Source organism: Electrona antarctica, assembly GCF_951216825.1.
Source record: "Electrona antarctica genome assembly, chromosome: 18".
Classification (NCBI taxonomy): Eukaryota; Metazoa; Chordata; class Actinopteri; order Myctophiformes; family Myctophidae; genus Electrona; species Electrona antarctica.
The window spans coordinates 8,964,113-8,978,343 of record NC_136799.1 but is presented as its reverse complement, the minus strand read 5'-3'; the positions used below and the strand labels follow the sequence as shown (position 1 = coordinate 8,978,343).

The 14,231-nt window shown below is 45.4% G+C and overlaps 1 protein-coding gene across 1 annotated transcript in view; it reads right to left on the bottom strand.

The window, feature by feature from the left end:
• dnah1 (dynein, axonemal, heavy chain 1) overlaps nucleotides 1-14,231 on the bottom strand; it is a gene marked incomplete at its 3' end in the record, with an annotated part of 91,088 nt that overhangs the window by 50,849 nt on the left and 26,008 nt on the right. The window contains exons 24-40 of the mRNA XM_079527405.1: nucleotides 13,220-13,341; nucleotides 12,480-12,585; nucleotides 11,342-11,521; nucleotides 10,467-10,607; nucleotides 9,922-10,085; nucleotides 8,781-8,894; nucleotides 8,056-8,244; nucleotides 7,428-7,533; nucleotides 6,108-6,221; nucleotides 5,854-6,003; nucleotides 5,430-5,516; nucleotides 4,775-4,961; nucleotides 4,308-4,399; nucleotides 1,835-1,989; nucleotides 1,254-1,431; nucleotides 653-847; nucleotides 180-299 (exon numbers count right to left, since the gene is read on the bottom strand). Coding sequence (XP_079383531.1) covers nucleotides 180-299; nucleotides 653-847; nucleotides 1,254-1,431; nucleotides 1,835-1,989; nucleotides 4,308-4,399; nucleotides 4,775-4,961; nucleotides 5,430-5,516; nucleotides 5,854-6,003; nucleotides 6,108-6,221; nucleotides 7,428-7,533; nucleotides 8,056-8,244; nucleotides 8,781-8,894; nucleotides 9,922-10,085; nucleotides 10,467-10,607; nucleotides 11,342-11,521; nucleotides 12,480-12,585; nucleotides 13,220-13,341 — 2,400 coding nt within the window. The remainder of the gene's footprint in view (nucleotides 1-179; nucleotides 300-652; nucleotides 848-1,253; nucleotides 1,432-1,834; nucleotides 1,990-4,307; nucleotides 4,400-4,774; nucleotides 4,962-5,429; nucleotides 5,517-5,853; nucleotides 6,004-6,107; nucleotides 6,222-7,427; nucleotides 7,534-8,055; nucleotides 8,245-8,780; nucleotides 8,895-9,921; nucleotides 10,086-10,466; nucleotides 10,608-11,341; nucleotides 11,522-12,479; nucleotides 12,586-13,219; nucleotides 13,342-14,231) is intronic.

Genomic DNA, 14,231 nt, shown 5'->3' with positions numbered 1-14,231 from the left:
GCACAACACGTTGCTTCGCACAACATTGCAAGCTTGTAGATCGGCTATTTTCACTATACTTCTTAATTGTATATATTTATTTTTTACAGAATCTCACAGGTGCTTGAGCACAGGGTAAAAAGCATTATTCACTGTATCGGTGTACTTCAATGCGGGAGGTTTGTAAGTTGCAGACACACCTCTCTGTGGACAAAGGGGCTGAAGAAGCAGTCCATTAGTTTCAGCAGACTGAAGGTCAGGTTACTGTCCATAGAAGTGATGACCTCCTTCACGGACTCCCGCACAAACGTGATGGAAGCCTGAGCAAAGAGAAGAAAACTGAAAATACCCTGATGCAAACTATAAGATAGATAGATAAGATAACATAAATGTCTTTTACACAAACAATGTGTGTAGTAGCCAAATATTTTTACCACTTTTTTCTCCCAATTGAGTCATTATGCCAATTAACCAATGCCACACATTTATTTTTATCTTACATTTTTATCCCACAATTTGAATAGACGATCTACAAGGCTATTTTCAGTAGAAGAGATGCTTCTACAGAAGACATACAGTAGGCTACTGGCCGCTGTGGAATCCCAAAGACTGAATCGAATGAATTCCGTCGTGGCGACTGAGAACTTGAATCAATGAGTTCTGTCATTCTGACCTGTAGGAAGCTGCTGAAGAGGGAGTTGAGCTGCTCGGTGTGTTGCTTCAGGGTCTCGGGCAGCGTTTTCAGCCAGCACTCTGTGAAGGGCGCGAGGCCCAGAACACTGGGCTCCAGGTACACCATTCCACAGCGAGAGACGGTCGCTGGGGACGCCACCGCCAAGTCCTGCACCTCGAACATCATGGTCATCGACTGCGGGAAAGTTTTGCAATGTTTTGAGACGTGACAGAGAACAACAATGACCTAATAACGATCCCAACTTTGTACACTTCAAATCGAATCCTGTGGCTCTTGGGAGCCACAACTGTGTACATTGGTGACTATAACTATAATCTACCTGATCTTGAGGCCTACAAAATCGAAAAAAAATATATCAATTTTTTTCTTATCAACTAGTACCAACAAGGTCGACTAGTTGCTTAATGCGCACGCGCACGCACACGCACACGCACACACACACACACACACTTCTGCAAACTGTAAAACACGCCTGGATGGTGTTTGTCATAATGCGACAGGTTTATGAGCTTGTATATCTGCTATTTAAACACATTTCGAAACAGATCTCCCATCAATGACATGCCCAAGAAGTCCTTACGTCAGTGAGTTTGATGATCTCTCCAGAGCTCAGGCAGAGCTTCTTGTTGTCGTCCAGAACGGTGTTCATGTTCTCGATCCACACGGCGTCCACCGGCCCGTCAAACATGTACCACCTCCTCTCCTCGCCCGCGGACGCCACGCCTCCACGGACGAGAGACGACAGGATGCCGTCCGTCCTGCAGAGACGGATGAAGTGCATTTTTATAGTGCTTTTCTAAGTACTCAAAGCACTTTACAAGCAATGGTTCGTTCATTCATTCATACATTGGGATGTTCTCCATGGAGAAGTGGAGGTGTTGCTACTTACTACAACACCTTATGTTTGTATCTTTTTTCTATTTTTTTCATTAATAATATTAATGAGTTAGGCAAAAAATCAGTGTCATTTCACAACTGTATGACTGCATAACTCACTCTTATTCAGGTATATATGGAATATATATATAACTTTTTATCAACAACCCAGGTTCATTCGTCTTGCCTATTTCCTCACATTTTTCATTATTTCTTTAAACATACACACATAAAAAACAGACACCAGAAAGTATGAAGAATGAAACGAAACGTTTACTTCCATACCATTCGTGTGTGAGCGGGTGGAAGTGGCCGTAGAGCTGTCCCATGGTGACAGACTTGGGGTTGAGGACGTGCGTCTGGACCGCTCGGTACACGCCGCCACTCACAGAGGGCTGGCCCTTCAGAGCCGTCATGGCAGCTCCTAGTATCTCATAACACTGTCACACAGACAGCACTGCCATTGTCACTGCAACACACTCTGTAGTCTGTATATGCACACTAGTCCCGCGTTACCAGACTGTTGACTCTCGCAATTTCCAAATGCTTCATCATACAGTCTGGACCAGGGGTGCCCACACATTTATGACGTGAGATCTACTTTCAAAATGACCAGCTCAACAAGATCTACCCACTATACCTGCATCCACTATACCTGCATCCAGTGACCTTGGTACAATATAGAAATTGATCTATTGAAGATTCTGACGTTCAAATGTACATATTTTGTTTTGATTGTATTGCTGTATTGTTGTATTGTGCTTTCTGCTTTGGCAATGTAAACGTATGTTTTCTCATGCCAATAAAGCCCTTTGAATTGAATTGAATTGAAAGAATAAGTGTACCATTGCTGAAAATAGTTTAAATATATAATGTACCTGGGGGGGCTTTGGAATAGGGAGGAGAAATTATGACAGGCTGTCTGCTGTCAAAATATGTCCCCCCCCGTATTTAACTTAAACGCCCAATGCATTCTCAATGGCAATAGCACCAACTTTGGCATGCTACTAGTCCGACTCTGGACCAACGAAAGAGTCAAATATAAAGCGGAAGTGGAGCCTCTTCCCCACTTCCGTTTTGTCTTTACAGTCGCACAAATCTATTCTAATATAAATAGAAATCATCTAAGCATATATAGCTTGTTGCTTAGCGGAAAATAAAATACAAAAATAAAATGTAAAGATATTTTAAAATATATTTTCGTGAACGGAAATGGCAGCTATAGTGTAGCATTCGGAGATTGTGGACTAGTTGTCTGGCTACACGAGACTATATATGCACACAGAATTACTCTTCCTACTTCCAGGGCGCTTCCCTTACTTCCTTCACAGGTGTTACCGCTGATACTAATCAAGGCTCTGTTCCATTTAGGTGTGCAGTGGTGATCAAACCTTTTCTTTTCCAAGGACCCCCATAACTCATCGGACCCGTAATCCATTTGTACACACACCCGCACGGGGCCATTTGGAACCCACTCAAGGACACTTTGAGACCCACTGCTGTAGCAGAGTGTTTCCAGTGAGCGGCCAACATTCACAATAGCAGCACCCTGACTCTGTTTGACCAGAATGGAACAGAGCCTTCATTAGTATCAGCGCTAAGTTGGTAACACCTGTGAAGGAAGTCACAGGGAAGGGGCCCAAGTTCTTTCCAAAATGGCGTGCATGCATATAGCCCATTGCCCTGCAGCAGTTTAAATACAGTACGTGATATTCTTATCGACAGTTACAATGTAAGTAAGTAAGTAGCCTTGCCGAGCCACGAGGCCCATAGGGCAGGAGCCTATCTCCTGTTTCTGTAGCGTGAGGCAGCTTGATGTACAAGTACACCCCCTGGACATGACGCTAGTATGTCGCAGGGACTTACCCCCAATCCAACCCTTTGGTCTTTGGTATGACCCGGCCGGGGATTGAACCCCGACCTCCCAGTCTCAGGGCGGACACTCTAACCACAAGGCCACTGAGCTGGTGCAGTTACAATGTACATTGTATTATATCACTTCTGTTGAGCTAGACATAAACATGGTGAATACTAGGCCAGTCTATTATGACATAACCGTCTAATCGCAATCATTTTAGATAATCGCAACTGTTCAGCATAATCGTCACAATGCCACACTGCTATGCTACGGACCCCCATGAGAGAAGATTTTTATGGCTCTAGGTAGAAGTGACTCTCAACCAATTTTGAATTTGAAGTACCCCACGTTTGGCATGCATTAGGCTACGGATCCCCATTTAATGGCATGTCTATATCTCTGGGACCCCAATTTATATTGTAAAATCACTGTTAAGTTAACTCTGGGAGTGTACAAATGGAACCTAACGGGTCCATTTGGTTCCATTTGTACACTTTCAGAGTTACAGACCCATAAGGGTCCATTTGGTTCCTGACTATCATTTAGCTGTGGACCCCCTGGAACTCCCTCAAGGACTCCTGGGGGTCCCAGGGGGACCTTGGGGGGACTTTGGGAACCACTGACTGTGGCTCAGGAGGTAGAGCAGGTCGTCCAATGATCCATGGGTCGGCGGTTCGAATACCGGCTCCTCCTGTCTACATGTCGAAGTGTCCTTGGGCAAGACATTGAACCACAAATTGCTCCCGATGTGCTGGTTGGTACCTTGCATGGCTTCCGCCGCAATCGGTGTATGAATGTGTGTGTGAATGGGTGAATGTAAAGCGCCTTGGATAAAGGCGCTATATAAATGCACCATTTACCATTTAACAGTACATGGGGATGGATGGGTAAGACACTCACCTTGGTTTTCCCAGATCCACTCGGCCCCACCAACATCAGACCATGTCTGACCACAGTGGTCTCAAACAGCTGAATACACTTAGTAACATATCCTGTCAGGTAGAAGACACACATCGCAATATTGTCATCTATAATACAGCCTCAACAGAGAACAGAGATATTTATTATTTACACGGTTATTCAATAATTGCCAAAATACAAGCTCACACTGCATTGTGAAGCAACTCTTTGTGAGCTTTTAGATCTGCTATCCTATAAGGAAATGGCTAATGGGTTGGCCGGCCGGCGTCACTATGACTCGGACGCAACTATACCATACATGGAGTTCGGCATGACTCCGACATAACCATATGACCAGCCAGCCAGCAGCTGGGTGAACCTGAAACTGAATTTCCCCCATGGGATTAGTAAAGGTCTCCCTTTGTTCTGCCCAAAATAGAGACCAACAAATCAGTTAAGACACTGACCGTCCACGTCTTTGAGGTTTTTCTGGGCACAGACATTCCGTATGGACTCCTCTAAGGTGCCGTAGTCGACGGGCTCCTCTTTGATTCGGGGGAAGAGGTCCGACACGATGCTGTTGAAGAGCTGCAGGTCGTCCTGGAGGAACTTGGGCACGTTAACGTCTCTGATGGCCCGCAGGCAGATCACCTCCTGTGGGGTGAAGGAAGAACAGTAGCTGCAGTACAAGTAGGCATTCAGAACTTTGGTTATGTCTCGCTCTTTTTAGAGGCGACAGAACCCCCGGGCGTCCACGTCATCGGTGTGTGTGTGTGCGCGCATGAATGGGTGAATGTAATGCACAATCTATATAAAGCGCCTTGGATAAAGGCGCTATATAAATGCATCATTTATCATTTACCATTTACTAACTACGACTGGAAGTGACAATAAAACTGGTTCGGATGGTGGTAGTGTTGGTGTTGTAGAGATTCAAACGGATTCAAACCCAGGTTGGCTGAACAAGGACAGCTGAGCCTTAATGCAATGGGCTCTACCAGGCTCTACCAGGTACCGGACTATGCTCTACCAGGCGAGACACCAGTCTTTTCTCATACATTTAAAAGGTTTTCATAGAAGCTACTTCAGAGCACAGAACAAAACACAGGAATACGACCTCACCTCATTCATGTCGGAATTTTCTCTCTTCAGATTTCCAGCAGCTGAGATCACAGTTTTCACAGCTCTCATACCAAAGTCATAGTGATCCTGTATTTTAAAAACACAAGCCACGTCAACACATAATAGTATCTATATTTTATATCATAATTACAGAAAAGTTCCAACATTAAGCATCTATATACATTCACATTGTCATGGTTACTGTAGTCTAGTCTATCCCCTGCAAGCTGCTCTTTCCTTGAACTGTATGTGAAATACATATGCTATGCAAATACTCTTGTCTCTTCTTGCCAGCTCAATTTAATGTAGGTTATGTACAACATCCCACCAAGTCAGATTTGCAGCATAAATTATGTAAAACGTACATACATAGAAATGATCCAAAATGTTACTTATCAGGCATAGAAGTGTTCTGGGTTCCTACCTGAGAGCTGAGCTGTTCAGAGGAGAGCTTGAAGGTGATAGTGATCTTCTTGGAGAGGACTTTGGCATCGCTGAAGCCAAACGAGTAGAGGGATATCTCTGCTATCATGGCATAGTCCGGGACCATCATGGCCACAGGACGGAACAGGGCCTGTGGATGTAGACGGCCAAAGCACGCGTGTAAAACAACCAGTAGGCTATCTCCTACACTGAACTGAAAACATTGACATTGAAAATCTATTTCCAACTGAGAACCTTGAGGTTGTCTGGCAGTTCAGTGCGGCCGGCATAACCAGGGTTCATGGTGATGAAAACAGCACAGGATGCAACCAGAGGGATCTCCGCACCTTCAAATACAAAGCGCTCTGCCTGGAAAAACAGCAACAACAAAAAACACAGAAGCCAACAGGGTGCTCACGTGAGATTAAAATATCTGTATATGGTTCTTCTAGGATTAACGTAGACTTAAAAAGGAAACGCACTGATGAAGACCTTAACCAGTCGAAACATGTTGGCATTTTTAGTAGAATAAATTGTGTTTTAAAGTGATATTTTTTAACAAATTAACAAAACGTTTTTTGTTAAAAGGTTAAATCACTATATTCTAAAAGTAATCATTGCTATAGAGTGTTTGTTCAGTAACAGATGTCTCCATGTCTCTCCAGCTCTTTAATAAACAGAAAATACATGTTCAGAACACCAACAAACAGAACACCATCAAACACAAATGTTTGGTCAAACCATGTGAATCCCATTGGAAAAGCATTGTGGCGGACATAAAAAAAGAAAAAAAAGAAAACGACCAAACATTTTGTTTGATGGTGTTTGATATGTGTGTATGAGGCTTGCGTGTGACTCACTCTTTGCTGTAGAGCTTTCTGGTCTAGCTGCAATTTGCAACTCTAGATTCTTTTTATAATTGGATGAATCTAGAGTTGCAATACCCTCCATTGACTCCCCACTCATCCAATTTGCTTTTGCGATCTGCTTGTATTAAATGACGTTAAACTCACCAACATTGCAGCTCTAGGCCAAGCTTGAATTATCCTCTTTCAATCTGCCAAGCTTTTGTTTCATAAAAATCCACCGTAGAGATGTTATGAGCAGAGCTACTTTCTGTCAAGAAATTCTGTGCAGGTGATTATTTTTCTAAGTGTTGGAGTTTGGAAGCACTCGTTTTTATTAACGGGACGCGCTTCTGCCTCCTGCATTATGTGCAAATTTGAAATAGGTGGTACGCAGGGCCATTCAGTGACTTCGACAAGTGCTTCCAAACTCCAACGCTTAGAAAAAGAATCACCACCTGCACAGATTTTGACAGAAAGTAGCTCATAACATCTCTACGGTGGATTTTTATGAAACAAAAGCTTGGCAGATTGAAAGAGGATAATTCAAGTTTGGCCTAGAGCTGCAATGTTGAGGAGTTTAACGTTGTTTAATACAAGCAGATCGCAAAAGCAAATTGGATGAGTGGGGAGTCAATGGAGGGTATTGCAACTCTAGATTCATCCAATTATTTAAAAAATCTAGAGTTGCAAACTGCGGCCAGATGCTGGTGATCCGTTTGTGACTCACTCTTTGCTGTAGAGCTTTCTGGATGGTGGTGATCTGTTGTGCCACCACAGAGAGCACCTCCACGTCGATACGGTTAAACTCGTCAAAGCACGCCCAGGCCCCGGAGCTGGAACGGAACATGGAAACTGATTATAATGGGCTCTGTGCACGCACACCATTTTGGAAAGAACTTGGGCCACTTCCAATGACATCCAGCTGGTCTACTCTACTGCAGTGGTTCTAGGGGGTCCCCAGCTAAATGATAGTTTGGAACCAAATGGACCCTTGTGGGTCTGTAACTCTGAGAGTGTACAAATGTTTGTACACTCTCAGAGTTAAAATAACATTGATTTTACAATATAATTTGGGGGTCCCAGAGATAGAAATGCCATGAAATGGGGGTCCGTAGACTAATGCATGTCAAACTGGGGGTCCTTGAAATGAAACAGGTTGAGAATCTCTGCTAGAGCCGTAAAAATCTTCTCTTATGGGGGTCCCTGGCATATCTTTTCAAATAGGGGTCCGCGGGCTAATTAGTGTCAATTTGGGGGTCCTTGACATGAAAAAGTCTACTGCTCTACTGTACCTGGCCAGGCCCTTGAGGAACTTGCCCATGGCAATGACATCCAGCTGGTCTACTCTACTGTACCTGGCCAGGCCCTTGAGGAACTTGCCCATGGCAATGACATCCAGCTGGTCGGAGCAGTTGAAGACCACCGTCTGGACGGCCAGAGCCTTGCCCAGGTCTTTGGTGGTCTCCGTCTTTCCCGTCCCTGCCGGACCGGCCGGCGCGCCTCCTAACTTCAGGTGGAGAGCGCCGGTCAGGGTCAGGTAGCATCTGCAAGGACATGGAGTAGGATTTCAGAATAGGTCGGAATCAGATCGGGAGTCAAAAAACGTGATCGGGACATCCCTAGTTTTCAGGGAATCAGTTGAAGCGTGAACAGGACACGGTAAAATCCTTGAGTGTTCATTTAAGGCCAGTCCACACCAATGCAACTCCTACAACATGCCAACTACTGTACTTGCAACTCCTTAATTGCAATGATTAATCCCCAATGGCAGTTGCAAGGAGTTGCATTGGGGACTGGCCTTAAAACAGTTTTGATGCAAGGAGTTGCATTGGTGTGGAGTCTGTGGACTGGCCTAAAAACTGTTGCAAGGAGATGCATTGATACATGTCTTGAGCAATAAATACATGTTTTCCAAATAAATAAATACAGTAAATGCGTAATAAGATTAGGCATAAGGCATAGTGCCAAATATAGGGCCGCCAGAGTATACAAAATGGAATCAAAAATGTCAACAAAAAAAAACAGTCTCAGAATAAGGAGTTAATGGTTTTAATCTTTAGATAATACACCAGAGACGTGCCTGTCAGTGAGCGGTGTGATAACCAGACGTCCAGAGTTGCCCAGATACTCGTATCCATACAAGAACTCTGCATTCACTGCTCGCACGTACAGCTCATCTCTGGTCCAGTAATATCTGCAAAGTGAATACCATATGGTTTGTTAAAGATGCAATCCATAACGTTCCATAACGGGATTCAAAAGGGGGGTCATACGTTAGTCCGACATACCAATAGTCCGACATGCGTGGCCGGTTAAGACTCACCCGTGGCTCCGACATGTGTTGCCGGTTAAGAGACTTGCGTGGCCGGTTAAGACTCTCCCGTGGCTTCCGTGTGCGGTTAGGGTTATAGGTTAGGGTTATAGGTTAGGGTTATAGGTTAGGATTATAGGTTAGGGTTATAGGTTAGTAGCCTGGCTAATAAGCCAGACCGAATCAGCCGTTGACAAAAAAAAATTGCCTGCCGGCGGATTACGGTCTGGAGAGGCTCAATTGTACTCCCATTTCCTACACCAGAGAACTGGTGTGGCCAATCGGGACACAGTATGCAATATGGGCGGGCTTTGGTACATTGACGTTCAATGCTTGAGACCTTTGACTGACAGTAGCTCTGACCAATTGCGTCAAACAGAAAATGTTTGAACCCGCCCCCCGGGAAACAAGATCCATACACAGCATCTCCAGACTCAAATACCACACGACAGTGTGATTTGAGTCTGGCTTATTAGCCAGGCTAATAGGTTAGGGTGTCGGACTATTGCGTGTCGGACTGTTAGTACGTCGGACCAAAGATATAATGCAACCATTCAAAAGCTGGTCGCCTGCCTGAGAGACCAAATTACTAATGCTCATTCAAAAGGTGTACAAATGGAACCAAATGGACCCGTTAGGGTCATTTGTACACTCTCAGAGTAAAATGTACTTTGATTTTACAATATACTGTACATTGGGGTCCCAGAGATAGAAATGCCATTAAATGGGGGTCCGTAGCCTAATTCAGGTCAAACCTGGATTTAGATGAAAATCGGTGAAAATCACTGCCAGGGCCATAACAATCTTCCCTTAATATGGGGCTTCCTTGGCATATATTTTCTAATGGGGGTGACATGAAAAAGTGTGGGAAACCACTGGTATAAATAAACACAGTTAGTATGGTGAGTACCTGAGCTGACTGATCCATTCGAAGTCATTCACGCTGGAGACGTTCTCCTGCAGCAGCTTGGCCGCGACGTCCTTGCCATGGACCTCTGTGACGATGAGAGCAGACAGTACAGCCCTCTGCATGGCGCTCAGACGCCCTCTCACCAGCCGCACCAAGTCTTCCAGCTATACACCAAACCACCAGACAACCACAAAACATCAGCGCTAAATACTAGGGTATGGTTGTCCCGATCCAATCACGTCATTTTCAAATTTTTGATGACAATGCTTTTGTGCTTTTACTCAAGTAAAATTTGGAACACGGGACCTTTACTTGTAACAGTATCTCTACATGGTATTGCTACTTGTACTTTATAAGCCCCATTTCATACTTTTTTTACTTGTTTTCTAAATGAGCTAGAATAAGCTCTTTAAGCTCACTATGCTATGCACTGCAACACATTGTGAGCTTGCTATTTTCCAAAAACTCTGCAAATTATTTTGCCTATGATGACGACATGTCCAAAATATGGACGCCAGGTTGAAAGAACCAATGGAGTCCCAGACCTGTGTCTGAAGCTGTGGGAAGAGGCGGCTGGCCAGGTCTCCCTGCTCCAGGGCCTGTGAAACCTCATAGGTCCAGAACACCTGACAGCCAGCGATGACCACCTGTCCAGGCCACGATAACACCCACTCTGTACGGGCCTTCTGTTGGAGGGGCAGACAAGATGGACACACTCAGCAGCCACGTTTCTCCAAGCAAAACCTTGACATCCAACTGACATGAGTGGTGCTTTGCTTACACTGTAAAATAATCCCCAGAGAGTTTATGTCCCATAAGACCTGATTCAAACAGCATACAACTTTTTGGAGTTTATTTTATACTTATTGGCACTAGAGAGATTATGCCATATGGGACAATATAATGAGCACCTGAAAATATTGAACTAAAAGCAATGTACTATACATTTTGTACATTAAAGGTTGCGGAAACAAATCTGGATTGGAGGGTATGCGCATGCATAAAGTGAGTGGTAAATCGAGTGGCAAAGAGACACAACAGTGGCAGAAGCAGGCCGCCGCCGGTCTGTGGCGGATTAGGAGGCTTTTGCCGGTGGCAGAGGAAACACTGCCGCGGGTGTTGTCGGCAATTGGCGGCGACGCCGTGGCTGCTGCCGCTGCCGGAAAATGCACTCGCTGCTTCTGATCAAATAGAACTTTTCTGTTTGGATGTATGAGGCTGTCAAGGCCAGAAAGTCGTTTTTTGCCACTCAGCAGGGCGTTCCCACCTAACTTCCGAGTATGATGATGGCACGTGCATAGCCTCTATTAAAATAGAAACCTCCCACTGAAGAATACAGAATAAAACAAACATAATGGTACATAATGGTACTATTTGACACAAGTTTGTGTCTGACAGACAGACAGACAGGGTCTCAGACCTCCGGGTAGGCTCTGAGCGAGCGCTGGATGTTGTCCCTCACACTGGCCTTCATGGAGCCCTCCACCTCTCTCAGCCAGTCCTCCACGTCTCCATGGGGCCTCACGGGACGCGTGAACGTCACCTCCTCGCCTTCGCCAGAGTACATGTGTGTTATCTGGAGATCTGGCTGGAACTGGAGCTGAGACATTAAATACAGCAGCAACACCACGCACGCACGCACGCACGCACGCACGCACGCACGCACGCACGCACGCACGCACGCACGCACGCACGCACGCACGCACGCACGCACGCACGCACGCACGCACGCACGCACGCACGCACGCACGCACGCACGCACGCACGCACGCACGCACGCACGCACGCACACACACACACACACACACACACACACACACACACACACACACACACACACACACACACACACACACACACACACACACACACACACACACACACACACACACACACACACACACACACACACACACACACACACACACACACACACACACACACACACACACACACACACACACACACACACACACACACACACACACACACACACACACACACACACACACACACACACACACAATTTATTGGTTATTTGTGGGGATAGAAAACACATATGGGAGTCCCAAAAACACAAAAGAAATTGAACATTTTGAATTGTATGTTATAGGTCCTTTAAGTTAATCCTCTCCTGATCATTCCCACCAAGTTTCATAAAGATTGGCCCGTCTGTTCTCAAATTATTTTGTACACGCACGCCACATTCAATGCCACATGTAAATGCCACTCCTTTCCATGCCATGCTGGAAGGCAGCATTCAGGAGAATTCCTTTTATTCCGAAGTCTCCTGAACTTGAACGCAGCATTTCACGTTGAACAAATTTGATTAGAAATCCAAATCGTACACCGCATCTCCACTAGAGCTTAAGAGGGTTGCGCCCCGAAAATAGAGATCTACAAGCTCTCAACGCGTCACAGCGCTACGAATGGTGAGCTTGTAGATCTGCTATTTTCGCTATGTTTGTCTAACAGTGCCCTCTTACGGGATGTCAGCCCCTGCCTCTCTAACACTCCCTGCACACAGATATACAAAACAAAATGAAGATAAATCGAACCCTGGCGATGTTCTCGAAGCACTTGCGTAGGTGAGGCTGAACGGCCATGGGGTCTTTGGTCTGAGAAAGAATCTCCAGCAGCTCATCGTCTGACAGGAAGTAGAACCTACAAATATCCAAGACTGGAAACGTTAGTTACACAATAACAGAGAGAGGATCACAATAGAGAAACTACTACTATGAACAGGATGTTTGTGACCATGGAATCATACTAGTCTTCATTGTGAAGGCCTATTCATACTCCAGTTTTAGGTGATAAGGTGACCACCGAAACCGTGGTTAGTAAAATAAAATCACACCCGTGTGAACTGAGTGGTGTAAGGTCTTATATAGACTGATCAGCTGTGGTCTGACGTAATGTCTGACGTAATGAAATCACACCCGGGTGAACTGGGTGACCGTAGCAACCATGCTCATTTTTTGAGCACAGACAGACTAACAAAGCCAGTTGTAGGAGTGGTTTACACCACTCAAAAATAGAGGTGCATGTGCTTGGGTGAGCGGTGAGTCGCTTATCACCGCGGCGTGACGTCATACACTATTGTAGTTTTCGGTGGTCACCTTATCACCTAAAACTGGAGTATTATGAATAGGCCTTTAGACAATCTTATGTCAAATAAGATGTAGTTCGGTGGTCACCTCACCACCGAAAATCCAGACTATGAATAACGCTTAAGTAGTATACCTTGGGAAGGCTCCTCTCTTGGGGGGTGGGGGGGGGGGGTATACAGTAAGTATACCTTGGGAAGGCTCCTCTCTTGCTCTCCAGGTAGTCACTGAGTCCTTTCTGGACCAACTCTAACTGCTGGTTGCAGAACCTCAGACTGTTGAGCAGATGATCATCTGAACACAGCTCAATCACCTGCACGCACGCACGCACGCACGCGCACACACACACACACACACGCACGCACGCACGCACGCACGCACGCACGCACGCACGCACGCACGCACGCACGCACGCACGCACGCACGCACCCACGCACGCACCCACGCACACACACACCATTACAATTTCTCTTTTGACAATGAATTAGTGCACATAGACGCATGTACTGTAGCTAGCACATACTGTACACATAACTCTATTTATTGTTTCTTACAGATTCCCATTAGTCCTCACCGCAGTGAAGGCTACTCTTCCCGGGGTCCAAACATTCACACTTCACAATCACCTGTTAACCCTACAAGTTGACTATAGTACACACATACACACAAACTAGGGATGTCCCGATCACGTTTCTTTTGCTCCCGATCCGATTCCGATCATTTGATTTTGAGTATCTGCCGATACCTGATTTATTTTATAGAACACTTACCACATATACCATATCACAACAGTAATCCAAAATCACAGAAAATATCCAGTCTTATATCATGATATGGATATAATATTGATACTAGGGATGTCCCGATCCGATTCCGATCATTTGAAAATGACGTGATCGGCCCCGATTTACGATCACGTGATCGGATCGGGACAACCCTGACACAAACATTACTTAGTCTGTCTAGAGTGTAGCGGTAAGGGGCCGTTCACACTCTGCGTGTCTGTGTGTCTGCTCGCATTTCATTTCCAATGGGAGTCACATGGTTTGACGAGACAACCTTGTTCCATGGGGGGGGGGGGAGACAGCCAGGGAGCAAGCTTGTCTCGTCAAACCATGTGACTCCCATTGAAAATGAATTGTGACCTTGCCACACAGAAGACACCGGGGAGACAGCTGCCTCTTAGGTGTGAACAGCCCCTAA